Source organism: Trichomycterus rosablanca, chromosome 7, assembly GCF_030014385.1.
Source record: "Trichomycterus rosablanca isolate fTriRos1 chromosome 7, fTriRos1.hap1, whole genome shotgun sequence".
In the NCBI taxonomy this organism is placed as follows: domain Eukaryota; kingdom Metazoa; phylum Chordata; class Actinopteri; order Siluriformes; family Trichomycteridae; genus Trichomycterus; species Trichomycterus rosablanca.
In genome coordinates this window covers 975,001-997,009 of record NC_085994.1, presented here as the reverse complement: position 1 = coordinate 997,009, position 22,009 = coordinate 975,001, and the positions used below count along the sequence as shown (strand labels likewise).

The 22,009-nt window shown below is 42.9% G+C and overlaps 2 protein-coding genes across 8 annotated transcripts in view; one reads left to right on the top strand and one right to left on the bottom strand.

The window, feature by feature from the left end:
• Positions 1-4,348, top strand: part of acsbg2 (acyl-CoA synthetase bubblegum family member 2) — a 45,580-nt gene extending 41,232 nt beyond the window's left edge. For all 3 annotated transcript variants that reach the window (XM_062998807.1, XM_062998806.1, XM_062998805.1), the window contains exon 15: positions 1,874-4,348. In XM_062998807.1, coding sequence (XP_062854877.1) covers positions 1,874-1,992 — 119 coding nt within the window. In that variant the 3' untranslated portion in view covers positions 1,993-4,348. The remainder of the gene's footprint in view (positions 1-1,873) is intronic.
• Positions 4,349-10,781: 6,433 nt separating this feature from the next.
• Positions 10,782-22,009, bottom strand: part of mllt1a (MLLT1 super elongation complex subunit a) — a 22,995-nt gene continuing 11,767 nt past the window's right edge. For 2 of the 5 annotated variants that reach the window (XM_062998229.1, XM_062998225.1), the window contains exons 6-12: positions 18,604-19,293; positions 15,663-15,753; positions 15,438-15,549; positions 15,024-15,123; positions 13,994-14,071; positions 13,290-13,361; positions 10,782-11,939 (exon numbers count right to left, since the gene is read on the bottom strand). In XM_062998229.1, the coding sequence (XP_062854299.1) occupies positions 11,811-11,939; positions 13,290-13,361; positions 13,994-14,071; positions 15,024-15,123; positions 15,438-15,549; positions 15,663-15,753; positions 18,604-19,293 (1,272 nt within the window). In that variant the 3' untranslated portion in view covers positions 10,782-11,810. The remainder of the gene's footprint in view (positions 11,940-13,289; positions 13,362-13,993; positions 14,072-15,023; positions 15,124-15,437; positions 15,550-15,662; positions 15,754-18,603; positions 19,294-22,009) is intronic. The other 3 variants (XM_062998226.1, XM_062998227.1, XM_062998228.1) reach the window with 3 other exon arrangements.

The following is a 22,009-nucleotide window of genomic DNA, read 5'->3' as shown; positions in this document are numbered from 1 at the left end:
TTTGACCTCGTTATCTGTATAAAAGACACCTGTCCACAGCCTCAAACAGTCAGACTCCAAACTCAACCATGGCCAAGACCAAAGAGCTGTCGAAGGACACCAGGAAGAAAATTGTAGACCTGCACCAGGCTGGGAAGAGTGAATCTACAATAGGCAAGCAGGTTGGTGTGAATAAATCAACTGTGGGAGCAATTGTAAGAAAATGGAAGACATACAAGACCATTGATAATCTCCCTTGGGGTCAAGATCTCATCCCGTGGGGTCAAAATGATCATGAGAACGGTGAGCAGAAATCCCAGAACTACACGGAGGGACCTGATGAATGACCTGCAGAGAGCCGGGACCAAAGTAACAAAGGCTACCATCAGTAACACACTACGCCGAGAGGGACTCAAATCCTGCAGTGCCAGGCGTGTCCCCCTGCTTAAGCCAGTACATGTCCAGGCCCGTCTGAAGTTTGCCAGAGAGCATATGGATGATCCAGAAGAGGACTGGGAGAATATCATGTGGTCAGATGAAACCAAAATGGAACTTTTTGGTAAAAACTCAACTCGTCGTGTTTGGAGGAAGAAGAAGAACCCAAGAACACCATACCTACTGTGAAGCATGGGGGTGGAAACATCATGCTTTGGGGCTGTTTTTCTGCAAAGGGGACAGGACGACTGATCCGTGTTAAGGGAAGAATGAACGGGGCCATGTATCGTGAGATTTTAAGCCAAAACCTCCTTCCATCAGTGAGAGCATTGAAGATGGAACGTGGCTGGGTCTTCCAGCATGACGATGATCCCAAACACACCGCTCGGGCAACGAAGGATTGGCTCCGTAAAAAGCATTTCAAGGTCCTGGAGTGACCTAGCCAGTCTCCAGACCTCAACCCCATAGAAAATTTGTGGAGTCCGTGTTGCCCAGCGACAGCCCCAAAACATCACTGCTCTAGAGGAGATCTGCATGGAGGAATGGGCCAAAATAGCAGCTACAGTGTGTGCAAACCTGGTGAAGACTTACAGGAAACGTTTCACCTCTGTCATTGCCAACAAAGGTTATGTTACAAAGTATTGAGTTGAACTTTTGTTATTGACCAAATACTTATTTTCCACCATAATTTACAAATAAATTCTTTAAAAATCCTACAATGTGATTTCCTGGATTTTTTTTCTCATTTTGTCTCTCATAGTTGAAGTGTAGCTATGATGAAAATTACAGACCTCTCTCATCTTTCTAAGTAGGAGAACCTGCACAATCAGTGGCTGACTAAATACTTTTTGGCCCCACCGTAATACACTGTGGACAAAAGTATTGGGACGCCCTTTTAATTTTTTAACTCATGTTTCAGACACAACAGTTTCTAACAGGTGTAATAAATCAATTCTATAAAGAAATGAGATGCTTCTGACTTGGTAGCAACAGTTTAGGGAAGGCCCTGCCCTGTTCCAGCATAAGCAAACTCTATAAAGACATGAAGACACAGCTCAACAGCTCTGGGATGAACCGGAACATCGACTGATCAGTCAGTGCTTCAGTCATTGCTGGACTAAATGGGCACAAAAGTCTTGTGAGAAGCTGCTCAGAAGAGTGGCTGCTGTTCTAGATGATTGTATGGAGAGGATAGACTATATATTTAGACATATACAGTTCCTTATTGCGTATATTTGTACGCAAATACCCCCTTGTGGAGGCTTTATGTTATATCTTGTATAGACAGAGCAAGATGCTGCATGCACGGCGCACGTTAGCTGGGAGGGGCTGCAGACCAGCACACATCTTATCCAAGTGTTCTTTTTACCAGCCAGAACTGGATTCCTAGTTTTTTATGTATAGAGAAACACGCTGCTATGCTCCCTGTACGTACTAATGGAAATATTTCCTCTCCCAGGTCCCACCATGAAGCTGAAGAGGCCGGTAGTGCAGAAGATGTACAAAGAGCAAATCGACAACTTCTACAAAGAGGTGGCGACTCCCAGCACCCCCGACAACCCGCCGCCTTCCAAATGAGCTCCGGGAGTCTGAAAAGTGCAGAGACTCGGACGTGCATACACACACACACACACACACACACCAGCAGTTCTTACGGTTTTCAAACACCCGACGCGTTTGCTTCCCCTGTCTCTGCGCTCAGTGTGTAGCGTTTGGACTTCCTAAAGCTTTCAGCTCGTTCCTTCTTCAGGTCATCGGTGTCGTGGTTCTCATGTTTATGTTGTTTACAGTTTTTTAAATGAGTTGCCTTTATGATCTACCCTTGTTAAACAGCTTTATGGTTCATGATGCTCGTCGTTGATGATGATTATTTATTTACGCGTCGTGGAGATGAAGTTAGCAGGTCAGATGAAGTACACGGCGAGTACAACAGGAAGGATCCGTTCGCTGCGTTCGCTGATGTTTACATTTAATTTAAATCTCTCGCTTATTTATGGGGTCTGTTCATGCCAAAGTAAGAAAGGAAACGGACGCAGTTGTGGACAGCTGTGACGGAAGCGCCTCTTGTTCTATTAGATGTAGGATTCAGTCTCTGTACTCCTGCCATCAGGCTCCACTCGCTCCTAAACGTCCCAGAATATACGGTGAATGAAGTCTGTACCTGTGTGTATGTATATGGGAAAGACAAAAGTAAAACGTATATGGACACTCCTGCTGGGAACTCTCTTTCTCTCTCTATAGATCCAGCATGATTGTAATTTGTGCACCATATCAGATCAGTGAAGTGGAACTCGGGTCCTCGACCCTTTCAATTATTTTGGGATGCATTGGGACGTCAATTTCGAGCTCGTCCGGCATCACCTGACCTCACAAATGGCCACAAATCCCCACAGGCACCTTTCGACTCTGTGTTAACGCCAGTTCTTTGTGGAATGGGATGTGCACCGAGTTCACGGTCGGTTGTCCAAATGTGTACGATGTGGCCAAGAGTATTTGGACGCCTGACCGTGAGCTTGTCGGACGCTGTTAAAATAGAGCGTAAGAGCTGGAATAAGAGCCGCTCTTCTGAGAAGCTTCTCACTAGACTTTGTAGTGTGTGTGTGTGTGGGAATTTGTGCCCGTTCAGTCGTAAGATGACGGCATTTGAGTGGGGCTGAGGTCAGGGCTCTGTGCAGGACACTGGAAGTTTTATAGGGATGCAGTCATGCTGGAACAGTTAAGGGAAGGGCAAAGTTGGAATCATAAAAACTAGAAGTAGTCCTTATAGATCCATATATGAAGATGATGCTGAGCATATAGAATGCATGTGTGATCTATAGAGACAAATAAGTGGACCTGCATATACGTATCACTTATATTTCTGTTCATCCAGCCGTCTACCTGTCGTACTGATTAACAGATCTGTCATGTATGTGTATATATATATATATATATATATATATATATATATATTAGTGTATATACCCAGACCTGGATCCATAGATGGCTGATGAATGAATAGATGACAGCGAAAGAGATACACACGGTGTATTTGCGTAGAACATGGAACATACGATCCATCTTTTCTTTTCGTCTGTGCTATCAGATTCCAGAATCATCTGATACAGTACCGGTGTGTTTTCAGTAACCAAATCTGCTCCTGCCAAACCATTTATGCAAAACGCCACGATAGAAACCCTATCAGAGCGTACAGATGAGTTAAAGTTGCTCAACAGCTTCACTGAGTCTGATTTAAACCTGTCGGATTGAGTCTAATCCAGTAGAAATGTCTATTATAATAATAATCATTCATATGAATTAATATTAACATGACGGAGCAGGTCCCAGATCAGGTGTTTCATACCTGCAGCGTTGGGAGCGTGTTGAGCGCCGATGAGCGAGTACAGAAACTGAATTTGGATTTGAAGTGTCCTGAATGTGGGACTTAAACCCACGATGAGAAACATCAAGGACTGTCGAATGAGCTTTGCACTATTTCTTGCTAATATCACTCGCGTGGATTCATGGACTCGGCCTAAAACCAGAAGTCTGTCGGGTCTGAACCATCGAGCCGCTCCACATCAAGCCATACGTCTTTTGTTTTGCTTTGATCTGTTTGTTTTGCCTGGTTCCTGTATCTAAAGTGTGTTTAATATGGCTGTGAATCTGTGAAATGATGTAAATAGGGGTTTTTTGTTTTGCAGCTCGTTTCTGTTCCTCTGAAGCTTCTGTGTGTGTGGATCCATGTTCGCATGTGCAGCCCATGAGATGCCAGAGTGCCATTTAAATATGAACTATCGTAATTAGAAGGAAGGAATGAAGTGCTGAATAGAATGACATGAATTACATTTACTGAGTTTTCTATACGCACACATGTTAATTTATATATTTGAGGGAAGATGATGATGATGATGTATTGTGGAGACTTGTACAGGAATAAAAACACTGAATGAAATCACAGGCTGGATCGTTTTCATTATTTGCAGGTTGATGCTTTGATGCTTTGCATTATATAAGCACTGAAATGTTGGATTCAGGATTCAGGTTCTTGGTTTGAGAAACGGAATCAGTGCTGGAGGAGGTGTTCACTACTAGAGTAGAACAAACACATCGCACTGTGGGGGTCTGAGTGAGCCCATTCAAAATTCATTCATGCCTTCATTTAATTTCCAGCACTTCATCCAAAGCGACTTACAGTTGAGACCATACACATTGCAAGCAATTGAAAATTAAGGGTCTTGCTCAAGGGCCAAACATTGACAACCTGGCAGATGTGGGGCTTGAACCAGTGACTTTCCAGTTACTGCACTGGTACTTTTAACCACTGCCCTTGTTCCAAAAAATGTTCCAAAGCATGTACGTTATGGATCTCGTGACCGGAAATATATGGACGCTCCTGCTAAATATTCTTCCAATGTTGACACAACAGTTTGGGGAACTCCTTTTCAGTTCTCACTATACGAGTGAGACGTTGCGTCCACATTAAAGCGATGAATAATAAACAGTATGGCGTGTTTGGCATGTGACAGTTCAGAAAGAGTAGCACACATCACTGGTTCTGCTTAATGGGCTCACCAAGACCCCAGAGTGGGTCTTTCTATTTTAAAGATCGTCCCAAAGCACATACAGGTCCTTCTCAAAAAATTAGCATATTGTGATAAAGTTCATTATTTTCCATAATGTAATGATAAAAATTAAACTTTCATATATTTTAGATTCATTGCACACCAACTGAAATATTTCAGGTCTTTTATTGTTTTAATACTGATGATTTTGGCATACAGCTCATGAAAACCCAAAATTACTATCTCAAAAAATTTGCATATTTCATCCGACCAATAAAAGAAAAGTGTTTTTAATACAAAAAAAGTCAACCTTCAAATAATTATGTTCAGTTATGCACTCAATACTTGGTCGGGAATCCTTTTGCAAAAATGACTGCTTCAATGCGGCGTGGCATGGAGGCAATCAGCCTGTGGCACTGCTGAGGTGTTATGGAGGCCCAGGATGCTTCGATAGCGGCCTTAAGCTCATCCAGAGTGTTGGGTCTTGTGTCTCTCAACTTTCTCTTCACAATATCCCACAGATTCTCTATGGGGTTCAGGTCAGGAGAGTTGGCAGGCCAATTGAGCACAGTAATACCATGGTCAGTAAACCATTCACCAGTGGTTTTGGCACTGTGAGCAGGTGCCAGGTCGTGCTGAAAAATGAAATCTTCATCTCCATAAAGCTTTTCAGCAGATGGAAGCATGAAGTGCTCCAAAATCTCCTGATAGCTAGCTGCATTGACCCTGCCCTTGATAAAACACAGTGGACCAACACCAGCAGCTGACATGGCACCCCAGACCATCACTGACTGTGGGTACTTGACACTGGACTTCAGGCATTTTGGCATTTCCTTCTCCCCAGTCTTCCTCCAGACTCTGGCACCTTGATTTCCGAATGACATGCAAAATTTGCTTTCATCCGAAAACAGTACTTTGGACCACTGAGCAACAGTCCAGTGCTGCTGTTTCTGGTTCAAAAGTGGCTTGACCTGGGGAATGCGGCACCTGTAGCCCATTTCCTGCACACGCCTGTGCACGGTGGCTCTGGATGTTTCTACTCCAGACTCAGTCCACTGCTTCCGCAGGTCCTCCAAGGTCTGGAATCGGCCCTTCTCCACAATCTTCCTCAGGGTCCGGTCACCTCTTCTCGTTGTGCAGCGTTTTCTGCCACACTTTTTCCTTCCCACAGACTTCCCACTGAGGTGCCTTGATACAGCACTCTGGGAACAGCCTATTTGTTCAGAAATTTCTTTCTGTGTCTTACCCTCTTGCTTGAGGGTGTCAATGATGGCCTTCTGGACAGCAGTCAGGTCGGCAGTCTTACCCATGATTGCAGTTTTGAGTAATGAACCAGGCTGGGAGTTTTTAAAAGCCTCAGGAATCTTTTGCAGGTGTTTAGAGTTAATTCGTTGATTCAGATGATTAGGTTAATAGCTCGTTTAGAGAACCTTTTCATGATATGCTAATTTTTTGAGATAGGAATTTTGGGTTTTCATGAGCTGTATGCCAAAATCATCAGTATTAAAACAATAAAAGACCTGAAATATTTCAGTTGGTGTGCAATGAATCTAAAATATATGAAAGTTTAATTTTTATCATTACATTATGGAAAATAATGAACTTTATCACAATATGCTAATTTTTTGAGAAGGACCTGTATATTACAGATCCAGTGTACTCAAGATAGTTATTTCCTTTTTGTGTTCATCTCTGGTCAAAGTAAAAGCAAAAGCGTGAATTCATGATTTGATGTTATTTCAAGAAAAAGACCATCAGTGCTGGACGATTTCCCAGTTAGTGTTCGTCACTTAATAAGATTTATGCAACACTGATTATTGCAGAAACAGGAAAAATAAGTCATGATCTGTTATACTGGATATGACCAGAGAGATTAAAAAAACATTTCCTGTTGTGTTATCGTTGAGTTCAGTGTCCATATTCATAAAGATTCCTAGTGCTGAGTTGAACTTAGAAGATAAAGCCTTAAGTTCTTAATGAAGTATCTCAAACCCTAAAACTGCTCCTTAAAGTAAAACAATTTTAGGAAGAAGGATTTTTAGGAGGCTCGAGTTTCTTAAGCAACTCAAGATCTTTCGCAAATGGAAAAACAATTCCAGCACTTTCAGAACCTCAAATGTCTTAAATCAGGGGTGTCCAAACTTTTCTTGTTGAGGGCCAGAAGGAGTAAAAAAAATATACAAACACATGACCATAGACTATTTTATGATAAAAGAAATAAAAACATAACAGAGCTGCTGATTACTAACAATTCCACAACTATTCCAAAGAAGACCAGCGTCATGTTTTCCTAAACTGAGGAAATAATGGAAAACCTGTTCTCTCAAAAGTCAGTTTATAAAAATATAAGGGCGGTGGGGTCATTTTGTCCCATTTAGGACATTTAGTCAAATATTCGGACTCCCAACTTTTGGTTGACTTAGACATTTGAAAGGGGGGATGACAGTTAAAATACTTTCTCCTAGGGAGCTTGATCTCGATTCCTTGTAACTGCTGCAGTTACGCCCTCTGCTGGCTGATTGATGGTGCTGCACAGAGTTGAGGGATCATGGAGAACGATGTATGAACCGGTCCAGTGCAGGTGAAAAGAAGCGGTCGGTACTGCACACGTGTTAGTCACGACCCTCCTCTATCAGGAGTGGAGGTGAAATACAATCAGGGAATTGAATATGACTAAACTGGGAGGAAAAATACATCAAAAATACTTACTTTTATATTTACAAATGATTGTTTTCTGAATAAAACTCTTAGCAGAGCCGCTGACAGTTGGGCGTGTTTGAGGGAGGGAAGGCGGGGCAGGGTCTCTTCCCGCTGCAATATGTGATTTCTGGAACAACACCTCGATTGGACAGCAGGAGTCGCTGTTGTAACCTGTTCCCACAGGCGTGGCCAGGCTGGTAGCACAACCGAGACACAAACTAAAGAGCTGGAACTGTTTGTGATGGTGAGCTAGCGCATTAAACCGCTGCACCGTTTTAACTGCGGCTGATTTTCACTCTTGTTGACGTGAGTTTGTAAAGTTTTACTTGGCGCTACAAGTAAATAAAGTAGTGAATACGGAGGCATCCAGGATCAGAGCTGCTGGTTAAAATCACGAGTGCATGAGAACTTAAAAACAGCCGATTCTATTCTATATAAATAAATAAATAAATAAAAATAATCTGTTTATCCCTTTTTAAAAAAATGTAATCAATGCAGCACTCGGGTGGTGCAGCTCACGAGTTTGAATCACAGCTCTGCTACCAGCCAGCCGGGCACCAACACACAGACACGATTGGCTAACGTCTTCTGGATGGATTCCTCATAACTGCTGCAATTCTGCCCTCTGCTGGCTGGTTAAGGTGCTGCACAGAGACAGTGAATAACTGAGAGCAGTGCCCGACTGTACGTGATGCGGATCTCTGCGTGAAGTTAAAAAGGAGCAGTTGGCAGGTGTGTTAGGGGAATTAGGGTGAAAATACATAAATAAAATTAAAATAAAAACAAACAGAAACATTATACTTATATAAATATGTTGCTTTATTTCATGGAAATAACTGAAGACAAAAATCATTTCGTGTTCGATGTTTGTTTCTCTCCTGAACTCCGATCCCGTACAACAAAATTAAACGATCGTCCGCGGCAATCGTACACACACACAACACCGCAGCGCATAACCATATAAACAAAGGTGCAGCTCTCCAAAGTGACCGGGTCCGATCCCACGGCGAGGCGAGTTCCAGCGGGCCGAGCGCGGCGAGGGAGGATTAGTGTTCGGTACTCGGTACAGCTCGATCAGAGACGCGCAGTCACGACCGGAAGGTCCCGAGCTTCTTCCTGTTCGAGGCTCGTAGCGACAAAAATCGACACACAGGACGAACGGCCTAGCGAGCTAATCTGCACTCACACACACACACATGCTGACGTGAAATAAAAGCAATAATTATTATCATGATAAAAAAACGAACAAACGTAATAGCATATTGCATGTAAATATCGTATAAATCTTATTAAAAAATACAGTTCAGATCATTAAGTACTCGAGTCACCACAGCCAAAAGTGCAGAGGTACAGAAATAAAAAATAGAACCTAAAATTATTCGTATGAAAGTCTGGTGGGCTCACAGAGGCCTCTGTTCGTTATCCGTAATCTCACCACTTCTGCATCAGACGCCCCCTTAACGAGAGTCCACATTCACTCACACACACACACACAGGAAGGGCCACAGGGTCTCAGGTCTGTTAGGATGCTAAAGTCCAGCCGACGGGAACGACAGAGACTCAAATGGCATAAAAAAACCTAAAAATTAATTTGTCTGGCAACTCCAGGAAGGAAACGTGAGCGTGAAGACAGTACAGAACGTCTAACGAGGCCACACGTCAGATTCTCAACCAATTTCATTATCACGACATCTCAGGTAAAGAGCGACGTGATCCAGTTGTGTGTCCCATGTTTTACTGGAAATGTAGTCAAATCAGGTCTGATACTGATCGGGTGGCTCGGTGGGTAGCACTATCGCCTCACAGCAAGAAGGTCCTGGGTTCCGGCGTAAAAACCGTGCCAAATCAATAATGTGGATCACGATCCGCCGGCGACCCCCAACGGGAGCAGCCGAGGAAACTGATCGAGGTCTGATACTAATCGAGCAAAAATTCTACTTAATCAAAAGCTAATGAAGTATTTTACATTTACATTTTCTGCATTTAGCAGATACTCTTATCCAGAGCGACTTACAGAAGTGCTTCCATAGTAATTATTAATAATATTAAGTAAGTATTAATAACGTTCTTCCTCTGACCCACATGAAGCCACCGCATCCTTTCGAACTGCAGCTCAGGCTGTCCTGTCCACACAGGATCAGATCTGGGAGACGACAGGAAGGAAAACTCACAGCCGAACTGAAAGACCGCAAAATAACGTTTTGGGCCCGCACCGGTTGTAAGGTTAGAGTTAGCTAACTGGCTTCATTGTTGGGTGGTTTATTCCAGAATAAAATAAGCTTAATGGTTTATGACGCATCATCATCATCACATTCTGATGGCTTCAAACGATTCCAATTAAAACAAGAAATGCGTTTTTTAGCTCGGCTTTATCGCACCACCAAAGCAGCTACAGGACCGGAACAGTATTACAGCCAGCGGTTCAATTCTCATCAAATCATCACGCTGACGGTACTGATGTACAGAAAATATAACCACAGAACATCTGGGAGCAAATGATTGTGAGAGTTTTATTCATGTAGAACACTGAGCAATATATATATATATAATTTTCGCCACTTTCTTTTAGTTTAGTCGTAGCTAGTTCCTCTCCTTTTGCTGGAGACCCCGATTGTGTATGGGTAGGGTATATTCTCCTGACACACCCTCCCTCCAATGTGACCCCTTCTTATCCCCCTGGTGGATCGGTGCGTGAGGTCGGTCTCACACAGGGAGAGTCACGCCCCGATCTCCACGGTCCTCCACTTCTGTACAGGCGCCTTTTAGTCCCGACTTTTCCCACGATTTTGTCTGCTGCACCGTCTGCACTGCCGATTGTGCCCGCTAGTGGGCGCCCAGCCGACCGGTAGCACAGCTGAGATTCGATTCTGATCTACACAACTGATTTGGCACATTCGGATGAATTATTATTATATATTTATACTTAATTATTTTGCTTATGCTGAATACTGCAGTTTACTCATTTTTACTATCTGGATAAACGATTTGCTAAAGGGATAAAATTTTAACATCTAAATGAAAAAAAAGTGTTTATAATAATAAAAATAAAAGATTTAACATTCATTTATTGCACCAGTCGTCATGACAACAATGTACTATAAAACCTAGGTCAGGACCATCAAGGAAAATCTATTATTTATATATTTATTTATTAACACCGAGCGATCAGGCTTCGAATGCAATGGCAGGCTCGCAGGGCTTCGAACATCCCTACCCACCGTCAGCCACAACCAATCATGTCTGTGCAGACGCCCGTCTGGCTGATAGCATAACAGATCATAATGGATCATCTTAATCAGTTCAAAGCTACGCTGCTGAGCAATCGAACTGGGATTCGACGTGATTGGCATGATGCTTCGTATTAACAGGAGAGAAAAGAACACGTGGCCTCTGTGGACGTCTGTACTGTAGCGGTAAACATCACACCCGCTAACTGTTTTTACTTTAAATCTGAGGTTTAATCAAATATAATAAAAATAAAACAATAAAATAATAAAAGATGATCCCCAGCACACGCTGCACTACATCTGTACAACATCTGCAGGATTTAAAAGGCTCGACTTGGCAAACGCGCTCATTAACCATTAACCATTACTCGTTAATACTCGCTGGCGAAACACGACGGGAACGAAGACGCAAAGACGCTAGTTGACTGGGTGTTAGCAGGGACGACGGCATCGCTGAGGGTGACGCGGCGCAGTCGGCTGGTCGCTAAAGGCACTAAGCGCGAGCCCTTGACGGATGGTTCGACCCCTCACGCCTTCACGCCTCCGTCTGTCAAAAATACTTCTGTACAAAAATAAAATATAAAAAAATGCTAAGGGAGGAGGGCGGGGCGCCCCGGTCCGGGCGCGGCTACTTCAAAGACGACTGAAGGCTGAGAAGCGAGGAAAGACGTGAGGTGGCACACACACACACACACACACACACACACACACAGGAGGCCTTAGCGGTGTGTAAACGACACCGTGCTCCTCTCCCACAATTCCACGCTCCCTTCAGTCTGTGCGTCCACACCGACGCCGGCGTGTGATTTAATCCCACACGTCCTCAGTCTCCGTCCCGCCGTCAGTCGCTTTTCCCTCCAGCCGACCCTCAAGCCCGAATGGAAGAATGAGGGCGAGCTCGGCCCCCTGAGCCGCCCCTCTCCTGTCACGTGGCCGTGGCCTCCAGGTAGCTCTGCAGTTTGCGCACGGTGGACTCGTCCAGGGAGAACAGGTCGAAGTCGAAGGTGGTGTTGGTGACGTTAAAGTGGCCCGTCTCCTCGATCAGGTTCACGATCTGGGCCACGGAGCAGAGAGGCACGTTAATCAGTGTTTAAACACGCCCGAGTCCCACACACACACACACACACATAAATACACGACAGAGCAAAGATGCACGTTTAATCAGCGCTTAAACATACCCAAGTCCCACACACACACGACTGAGCCACAGAGCAGAGAGGCACGTTAATCACCGGGTCACACACATGCACGCACGCACAAACACACACATGAAAACACACACATACAGGAGAACACACACACACAAACGATGGAGCAGAGCTTCCCGTTAATTATTGTGTAAACATGCACAAGTCCCACACACACACACACACACACACACAAATAAACACATACACACAAACACACGACTAAGCAACAGAAACACACACGCAGACACACAGACAGACACAGAAACACACAACTAAGCGACAAACACACACACAAAGACACACACAGACAGACAGAGACACAGACAGAGACACAGACAGAGACACAGACAGAGACACAGACAGAGACACAGACAGAGACACAGACAGAGTCACAGACAGAGACACACAGACAGACAGAGACACAGACAGAGACACGGACAGAGACACACAGACAGACAGAGACACAGACAGAGACACAGACAGACACAGGGACACAGAGACACAGAGACACAGACAGAGACACACAGACAGACAGAGACACAGACAGAGACACAGACAGAGACACAGAGACACACAGACAGACAGACAGAGACACAGACAGAGACACAGACAGAGACACAGACAGAGACACAGACAGACACAGGGACACAAAGACACAGAGACACAGACAAAGACAGAGACAGTCAGAGACACAGAGACACACACACTGACACACACACAGAGAGACAGAGACACAGACAGACAGAGACACAGAAAGAGACACAGACAGACAGACACACACAGACGTTAGGTCACACCGACAGACACACACAACATTTAATCTAAACACATTCATAAGCCCGGCATTTGGGTGGTGCACCCGTCTGTTATGCTGACCCACAACCACTCAGATCCGGGTTTGAACCTCAGCAAGTGAGACACAGACAGCCATACAAAAATGCACACACACAGACAAACACTCAGAAAAACACAAGGACAAAGACACACACATCGATACAGAAACACACAGACACAGACAGACACACACACACACACATAGAAAGACACCACTGGACTAGTGGAGGGTGGAGACTAAACCATGCTGTGTAGGTTTAACTGAGGTGTAAACTACACTAACGTTTAACGTCAATGTCACTGTTCTTCTCTTACACACACACACACACACACACACACACACACACACACACACACACACACACAGTTTAAACACACACCTGTTGAAGGACGTTCCGCTCTCTCAGTGCCATCAGTCTGCGATGTAGATCCACCAGCTCCTCTGTGTACGCCTACAGCACAGAGAACACACACACACACACACACACACACACACACGAGAACACAGTCAGTACGTCTATTTCTACTAAGACTGATTTCTAATTATTAATGATATAATTAATTAATAAAATCAAAGCACCAGTGCCACCATCTTTGTGTCAATATTGCTGCTTAATATCGAACCAAAAGTATGTAGACACACCTCCTTTGTATAAAGCTCAGAGGTTCAGCTGCACTTACTGCAAACAGGTGTAAACAATCAAACCACATGCATTTAACCTGTTGCAAACTTTTAGGGAAGGTCCATTAATAAGTTCCGTTCTTAGTACATCGGTGCTAATCAGAGAAGCGGCCCGCGTTTGGACCCGTTTTTACTGGAACCAGGACTGGGTTTTCAACAGAGGGTGCTGCACGTATCACATAGATTATCTGTTGTGCTGCTGTTACAGATGTTTGTTTGTTTGTTTCAATCATATGAAAATGCACCAAGCAGTTCAATATTAGGTTCAGAAACTGGAACGGAACTGGTTCCACGTTGAACGAAAAAGCACCAACAGTGTACGGTCTTGATTGAAAGTGGGCGGCACCGGTGCCAGAATGTTAAACTGAGTGTAAGGTGCTGAATAAAAAATGTTTGATTTACCCTTCCTACCTTGTCGTAGCCCTTCTTCATCGACTTCTCCTGTCTGATACACGGGTCTGGACTTTTCCTCCCCACCACCTGAAAAACAGAGCTCGTACTGTAAATAAACTGGAATTATTTAATGTGTGTTTAGTGCTGAATGATGACAGAACAACAACAAAAAAACGGCTCCACCGCAACAGCACATCCATGCAAGTGAATTTTATTTACAGCGGTAGAAATTTTATACAAAAGATGTACGACTACATGCTTGTTTGGCCTCTCCTACTGACCCATACCACCAGCAGGGGGTCAGAAAACAAGTACATCAGGGACACATTTATTAACATCAGTATGTTCCAGCTATACAGCCAGACAGCTCCTCCTTGTGGTACTTTTGGGCACGTACACCTCATGTTCTGTTCAGTCTGTCTTTTATTTTTAATGAAGGGCTTGAGGTCTCTTGAGGTTCTTGCTATCTGATCCACCTCAGACAGCAGCAATATTGAAGACAGATTGACTACGCTAAATTCGGGAGAAAAAATGGGAGAACATGCTTAAATAAATACCAACTGTCCGCATGTCTTGGCTCATAAACAACCTGACATATCCTTTGATAATAAAGTGTGCTGCAAGTGACGCACAAGCAGTAATTGAACAGGTTTAACCTTCGGCTGCACCACTGACGTGACCACAACAACAAAATCACCATGTAGTGAATAAGAACTGGGCATAAAAACACTGGTCAGCTCGCCAGTCCGGCAGTTCTTTCTTATGACTGACATCAGAACATCGCTGCGTGTTCATTCCCAGAAGAGTAAAGACTGTTATCGTAACAAAAGAGAGATGGCTGGGGGGGTTAGTACATGTTAATGCATAGCAATAACTGGCTGATAATCAGGTATCCAAATCCTGTGTAAAAGAATTGAGATTCACTTACTTTGTCAGGTCTGTCGGTATGGTAAAGACCATCCATAAATCAAATCAATGTAAAGTCATTTCATTATGGTGACTTTTCCTGTGTACTGATTGGACAGTGGTTCTTGCTCACCTTGTTATTGGAGGTGACGTGTTTCTGGGGCGGGGGAGGAGGGTCCCGACTGGGTCGCTGGGGCCCGTCGCTGCTGTCACTCTCGCTGTCCAAGCTCAGCCTGAAAAATGAGGTTAAGGTAATCAGAAGCTTGCTAGTTTAAGCCCCACCACTGCCAAGTTGCCACTGTTGGACCCCTGAGCAAGGTCAAAATTGTATTCGGTCACAATTGTAGTTCGTTTTGGATGAAAGTGCCCACTAAATACTGCAAATGTAAGTTTGATAAGTCACTGACGCCCCTCAACCCTCCCCCCAAATTATTTATACCAACCGACCAAAAAACAAACAAAAACAAACAAAAATAAATAAATAATAAAAAGGAGAGAGGGAGAAACCCATAAAATGGATAAAGAAGGATAAAGAAGAGACAGAAACCTGGAGTCCCGGTTGGGCGGGTTGTTCTTGACCGGCGTCTCGTCGTCCGAGCTGCTGTCGTCCTCGTCGGACTCCTCGGACTGCATGTCCTCCACCATGGAGCGCAGCGGCCCTACACCACACACATAGGGGTGACTGGTTTAGATGTGGTGACTGGTTTAGATGTGTTTGATGTAGCATGTGCTAGTCTGTGCTTCTCCTGAGCCAGCACTGATGTCCACGTACCTTGGCCTTGTTTCTGCTGGGGCTCGAAGTCTGAATCTGAACTGGAGTCCGAACTGGAGCTGGAATTCGAGGGGCTGGAGGGAGCCGAGGGCTGTAACCAAAATACACAGAGAGAACAAAAAGAGGACGTGAGGAGGATGCACAGAAAGCAGGTGGGGAAAAAGACATACAGGGTGGATACATGGGAAAAGGAGTGGGGAATAAAAAGAGAGAAACAACACAGAATAAGGATAAAAGAAGAAAATTCTAATCAAGGAATCATGGAAATAAAAAATACAGGACATAAATAAGTAAAAAGGAAAGATGTCCAGAATAAATATAAAAAAAATAATTAAAAAAAGTTTGTGGAAGAAAAAAATAAAGGAACAACCAAAATATACAGAGAAAAATAAAGAAATTGAGAATGAAGGAAGAAAATTAGGATCAAAGAAATAAAAAACAGAAAATAAAAAGTCCATTAAAAAAGAAGAAAAAAGGAAGAAATTTTTTTTTTTTTATTATATATAAAAATAAAAGAAAGAAAAACTGTTAGAGAAAGAAAAGAATAACAGAAAAAAACTGAATATAAAGAGAGAAATGAAAGAATAAAGTAAGAAAATGAATAATAGAAAAGGAGAAGAATAAAAAATAAGGATATAAAAATATCAAATGTGCAGAAGAAGTAAAACAATTAGTGTAAAAAGTAAAAATAAAGATAATAAAAAAGGGAAAAAATTGGTGGAAGAACAGAATATAAATAAAAAAAATAGAGAAATTGAGAATGGATGAAAAAAAAAAAATAAAAAAAAAAAAAAATCAAAGAAATAAGATCGATAGGAAATGAAAAAGTCTAACAAAAAGTTGGAGAATGAACAGAATAAAGGAAAAATAAAAATGGTGAAAAAACAAACAGAATGTGAAGAAAAAATAAAGAAGAATAAAAGAAGAAAATTATAATCAAAGAAATAAAATATACAGGAAATAAAAAAGCCAAATGCGCAGAAGAATTAGTGAGAAAAATAAAAAAACAAACAAAAAATAAATTAAAGAAAAAACAGAATAAAGGAAAAAGGAAAGATGTCCAATATAAATAAAAAAATAGTAATAATATAAAAAAAACAAACAGAAAAATGTTTGTGGAAGAGAATAAAAGAGCCAAAATATAAACAGAAAAATAGTGAAATGGTAGAATAAAAAAGAAAATTACGATAAAATACACATATATACATATATAGGGGTTGGACAATGAAACTGAAACACCTGGTTTTAGACCACAATAATGTATTAGTATGGTGTAGGGCCTCCTTTTACGGCCAATACAGCGTCAATTCTTCTTGGAAATGACATATACAAGTCCTGCACAGTGGTCAGAGGGATTTTAAGCCATTCTTCTTGCAGGATAGTGGCCAGGTCACTACGTGATGCTGGTGGAGGAAAACGTTTCCTGACTCGCTTCTCCAAAACCCCCCAAAGTGGCTCAATAATATTTAGATCTGGTGACTGTGCAGGCCATGGGAGATGTTCAACTTCACTTTCATGTTCATCAAACCAATCTTTCACCAGTCTTGCTGTGTGTATTGGTGCATTGTCATCCTGATACACGGCACCGCCATTGGATGCACATGGTCCTCCAGAATGGTTCGGTAGTCCTTGGCAGTGACGCGCCCATCTAGCACAAGTATCGGGCCGAGGGAATGCCATGATATGGCAGCCCAAACCATCACTGATCCACCCCCATGCTTCACTCTGGGCATGCAACAGTCTGGGTGGTACGCTTCTTTGGGGCTTCTCCACACAGTAACTCTCCCGGATGTGGGGAAAACAGTAAAGGTGGACTCATCAGAGAACAATACATGTTTCACATTGTCCACAGCCCAAGATTTGCGCTCCTTGCACCATTGAAACCGACGTTTGGCATCGGCACGAGTGACCAAAGGTTTGGCTATAGCAGCCCGGCCGTGTATATCGACCCTGTGGAGCTCCCGACGGACAGTTCTGGTGGAAACAGGAGAGTCGAGGTGCACATTTAATCCTGCCGTGATTTGGGCAGCCGTGGTTTTATGTTTTTTGGATACGATCCGGGTTAGCACCCGAACATCCCTTTCAGACAGCTTCCTCTTGCGTCCACAGTTAATCCTGTTGGATGTGGTTTGTCCTTCTTGGTGGTATGCTGACATTACCCTGGATACCGTGGCTCTTAATACATCACAAAGACTTGCTGTCTTGGTCACAGATGCGCCAGCAAGACGTGCACCAACAATTTGTCCTCTTTTGAACTCTGGTATGTCACCCATAATGTTGTGTGCATTGCAATATTTTGAGCAAAACTGTGCTCTTACCCTGCTAATTGAACCTTCACACTCTGCTCTTACTGGTGCAATGTGCAATTAATGAAGATTGGCCACCAGACTGGTCCAATTTAGCCATGAAACCTCCCACACTAAAATGACAGGTGTTTCAGTTATTTTGTCCAACCCCTGTATATATATATATATATATATATACGTATATACACAAGACAAGTTAAATGTGCAAAAGAACAACTGGTGTGAGAAATAAAACAGCAACAAACAAAAAAAGAAAAAAAGAAGGGAGAAATGGAATAAAGGGAAGGTGTGAGGAAAGACATTCAAAATAAATATAAAAAATAATAAAAGAAAAAAAAAATTGGTGGAAGAAGAAAATAAAGGAAAAAATGTAGACCAGAACAACCAGAATAGGTAAAGAGGTAAAGAGAAAAATAAATAAGTGGTAAAATGAAAAAAGAAAATGAAAGCGCAACAAAGAAATAAAATATACAGAAAATAAATAACAAAAACAAAAATAAAAAAGCAGAAAGATAAAAGATGAAAGAAGGAATAATGAATGAGATTTGAGAATGAGAGGGGCGAGGGTTCATGCGTGTCAGTATTAAATGTGAATGATTTAGAGAAGGAGGCGCGCGTCTAACGCTCATCTTCACCATCTGCAGCGCTGATCTCGCTCTGACCTCAGACTTGGACGAAAGCTCGTCGTCAGAGTTCGACTCGTCCGACTCGGCCGGCTTCTTCTGCTCTTTCACCTCGGGGGTCTCGGGTTTGACTTTGCTCCAGCGCGCCCTGTCTTTCGAGCTCTTCTTGTCCCCGGATACCGCCCCCGGAGTCAGGGAGGAGGAGGTGGAGGTGGAGGACGGGATGCGGGGCGAGGTCCCGGGGTTGGCCCCGCCCCCGGAACTCTTCTGCCCCTCCCCTCCTCCCACCTTTTTGGGCTTCTTGATGCTGGATTTGGGCGAGTCGGCGTTGGAGGGGCGTTTGCTGGCCGATTTGCTCTCGGTTCCTCCTCCGCCTCCACCGCCGCCTCCTCCCGGACCCCCACCTTTAGGAGACGTCCCCTCCATCTTAGGCTCCTTAACGGTCAGCTTGGGCTCCTTAAAAGCAGCTTTAGGGGGAGCTTTGCTCTCCTCTTTTACTTTGATCTCAGGTTTTTTCGAGGATGACGATGAGGAGGAGAAGGACGAAGAGTCGCGAGTGCTTTTACTGTTGCTTTCTCGTTCCGGGTCTCCCTTGGACACGCTCTTGCTCTCGGAGTCTTTGCGGGGTCGCTCGCGATGCTCCTTGGCTAGTTTGTGGGGTTTGGCAGCTTTAGGAACAGCACTGTTCTCTTTAGAGAGCTCCTGTCAGAGAAAGAGAGACGAATCACAATGAAATGAAAGGAGTAACAGAGTCACACTCAGAACAGATTTCGTTTTTGGGGTGCACGGACAGAACAATCTCAGAGGATCCGCAGACCTGACCGGGCGTGCGTATAAGCACTGTTGGTCATCTTTGAGAGAGAGAGACAGTCGAATGGGGGCTCTTCCCGCTGCAATATGTGATCCCCGGGACTGGATCGGGCCCCAGAGCCACACGGAGCTTAGCGTGGCTCTCTGTACGTGATACAGCTCTGTGTGGGAACCAAACACCGGCGCATTATAAGAAGCAGCCGCAGACGGGACATGTGCCGGGGGATTGGATGAGACTAAACTGGGAGATAACGGAGGGAAAATCCAGGGAATATGTTACATGTTATATTTGATGTATGTTACATGGTATACATCGTATGTTTTATTTGTATATATAATATGCAACATATATATGTTATGTAGCTGTTATAATTATGTTATACATTTTGTGATATAGATATATAGTTACATGAATTATAACATACTGTACATTCTGTCATATTAAATAAGTGACATGTTATATTTGTAATTATGTTATGCATTATATATGTAATGAACTAACTATGTTATACATTATGGTATTCATTGATACATATATTATAAATATGTTAAATATTATATATATTACGTTTGAATATATGGTATGCATTGTTATATATGTTATAAATATATTATATACTACATGTTATATTTGTATACATGCTGTGTTATGCATGTTATACTGTATATGTTGTGTTATATGTTAAACATTGTTATATATTGTTATATATATATATAGTGGGGGAAATAAGTATTTGATCCCCTGCTGATTTTGTAAGTTTACCCCCTTACAAAGACTTGAACAGTCTATAATTTTTATGGAAGGTTTATTTTAACAGAGAGAGACAGAATATCAACAAAAAATCCAGAAAAAAAACATTAAATAAAAGTTATAAATTAATTTGTATTTAATTAAGGGAAATAAGTATTTGATCCCCTACCAACCAGCAAGAATTCTGACCCCCACAGACCGGTTATGTGCCCATGAGGAACACAAATTAGTCCTGTCCCTGTATAAAAGACTCCTGTCACAGAATCAGTTTCTTCCGTTCAAATCTCTCCACCACCATGGGCAAGACCAAAGAGCTATCAAAGGACGTCAGGGACAAGATTGTAGACCTGCACAAGGCTGGAATGGGCTACAAGACCATCAGCAAGAAGCTTGGTGAGAAAGAGACCACTGTTGGTGCGATCATTCGAAAATGGAAGAAATACAAGATCACAGTCAATCACCCTCACTCTGGAGCTCCATGCAAGATCTCACCTGGTGGGGTAAGAATGATTCTGAGAAAGGTGAGGTCAGTCCAGAATTACACGGGAGGAGCTTGTCAATGATCTCAAGGGAGCTGGGAGCAGAGTCACCAAGAAAACCATTAGTAACACACTTCGCCGTAATGGATTGAGATCCTGCAGTGCCCGCAAAGTCCCTCTGCTCAAGAAGGCTCATGTACAGGCCCGTCTGAAGTTTGCCAATGAACACCTGAATGATTCAGAGAAAGCTTGGGAGAATGTGATATGGTCAGATGAGACCAAAATTGAGCTCTTTGGCATCAACTCCACTCGCCGTGTTTGGAGGCAGAGAAATGCCCGGTGGGGATGGTGTTCTTGGGGTCATATCCAGCATTTCTCTGCTCCCAGCTCCCTTGAGATCATTGACAAGCTCCTCCCGTGTAATTCTGGACTGACCTCACCTTTCTCAGAATCATTCTTACCCCACCAGGTGAGATCTTGCATGGAGCTCCAGAGTGAGGGTGATTGACTGTGATCTTGTATTTCTTCCATTTTCGAATGATCGCACCAACAGTGGTCTCTTTCTCACCAAGCTTCTTGCTGATGGTCTTGTAGCCCATTCCAGCCTTGTGCAGGTCTACAATCTTTGATAGCTCTTTGGTCTTGCCCATGGTGGTGGAGAGATTTGAACGGAAGAAACTGATTCTGTGACAGGAGTCTTTTATACAGGGACAGGACTAATTTGTGTTCCTCATGGGCACATAACCGGTCTGTGGGGGTCAGAATTCTTGCTGGTTGGTAGGGGATCAAATACTTATTTCCCTTAATTAAATACAAATTAATTTATAACTTTTATTTAATGTTTTTTTTCTGGATTTTTTGTTGATATTCTGTCTCTCTCTGTTAAAATAAACCTTCCATAAAAATTATAGACTGTTCAAGTCTTTGTAAGGGGGTAAACTTACAAAATCAGCAGGGGATCAAATACTTATTTCCCCCACTGTGTATATACAGTATGTACTGTATATGTTATATATTACATGTTATATTTCTGTTATGTGTTGTGTATGTTATATATAATGTTTAACACATAACATATACAGTATATGTTATATATTGTTACATATATTATAAATGTTATATATTACATGTTATATTTGTATGTGTTATGTATGTTTGTTATATATGTTATACATGTTATATTGTTACATATATAACATGAGCTCTCACACAGACACACGACTGTGTCTCCTCATCACTGGGGCAAGTTTTTAGCACGCAGGGCGGGGTGGAACCAGTGGTATACATTTGGCATGGTCAGGGTCTCAGTGTAAACTCACCCCTGACCTGTATAAAGTCTCTGACCCAGCCCAGTCAGTGAGGGAAATTTAGCACCAAC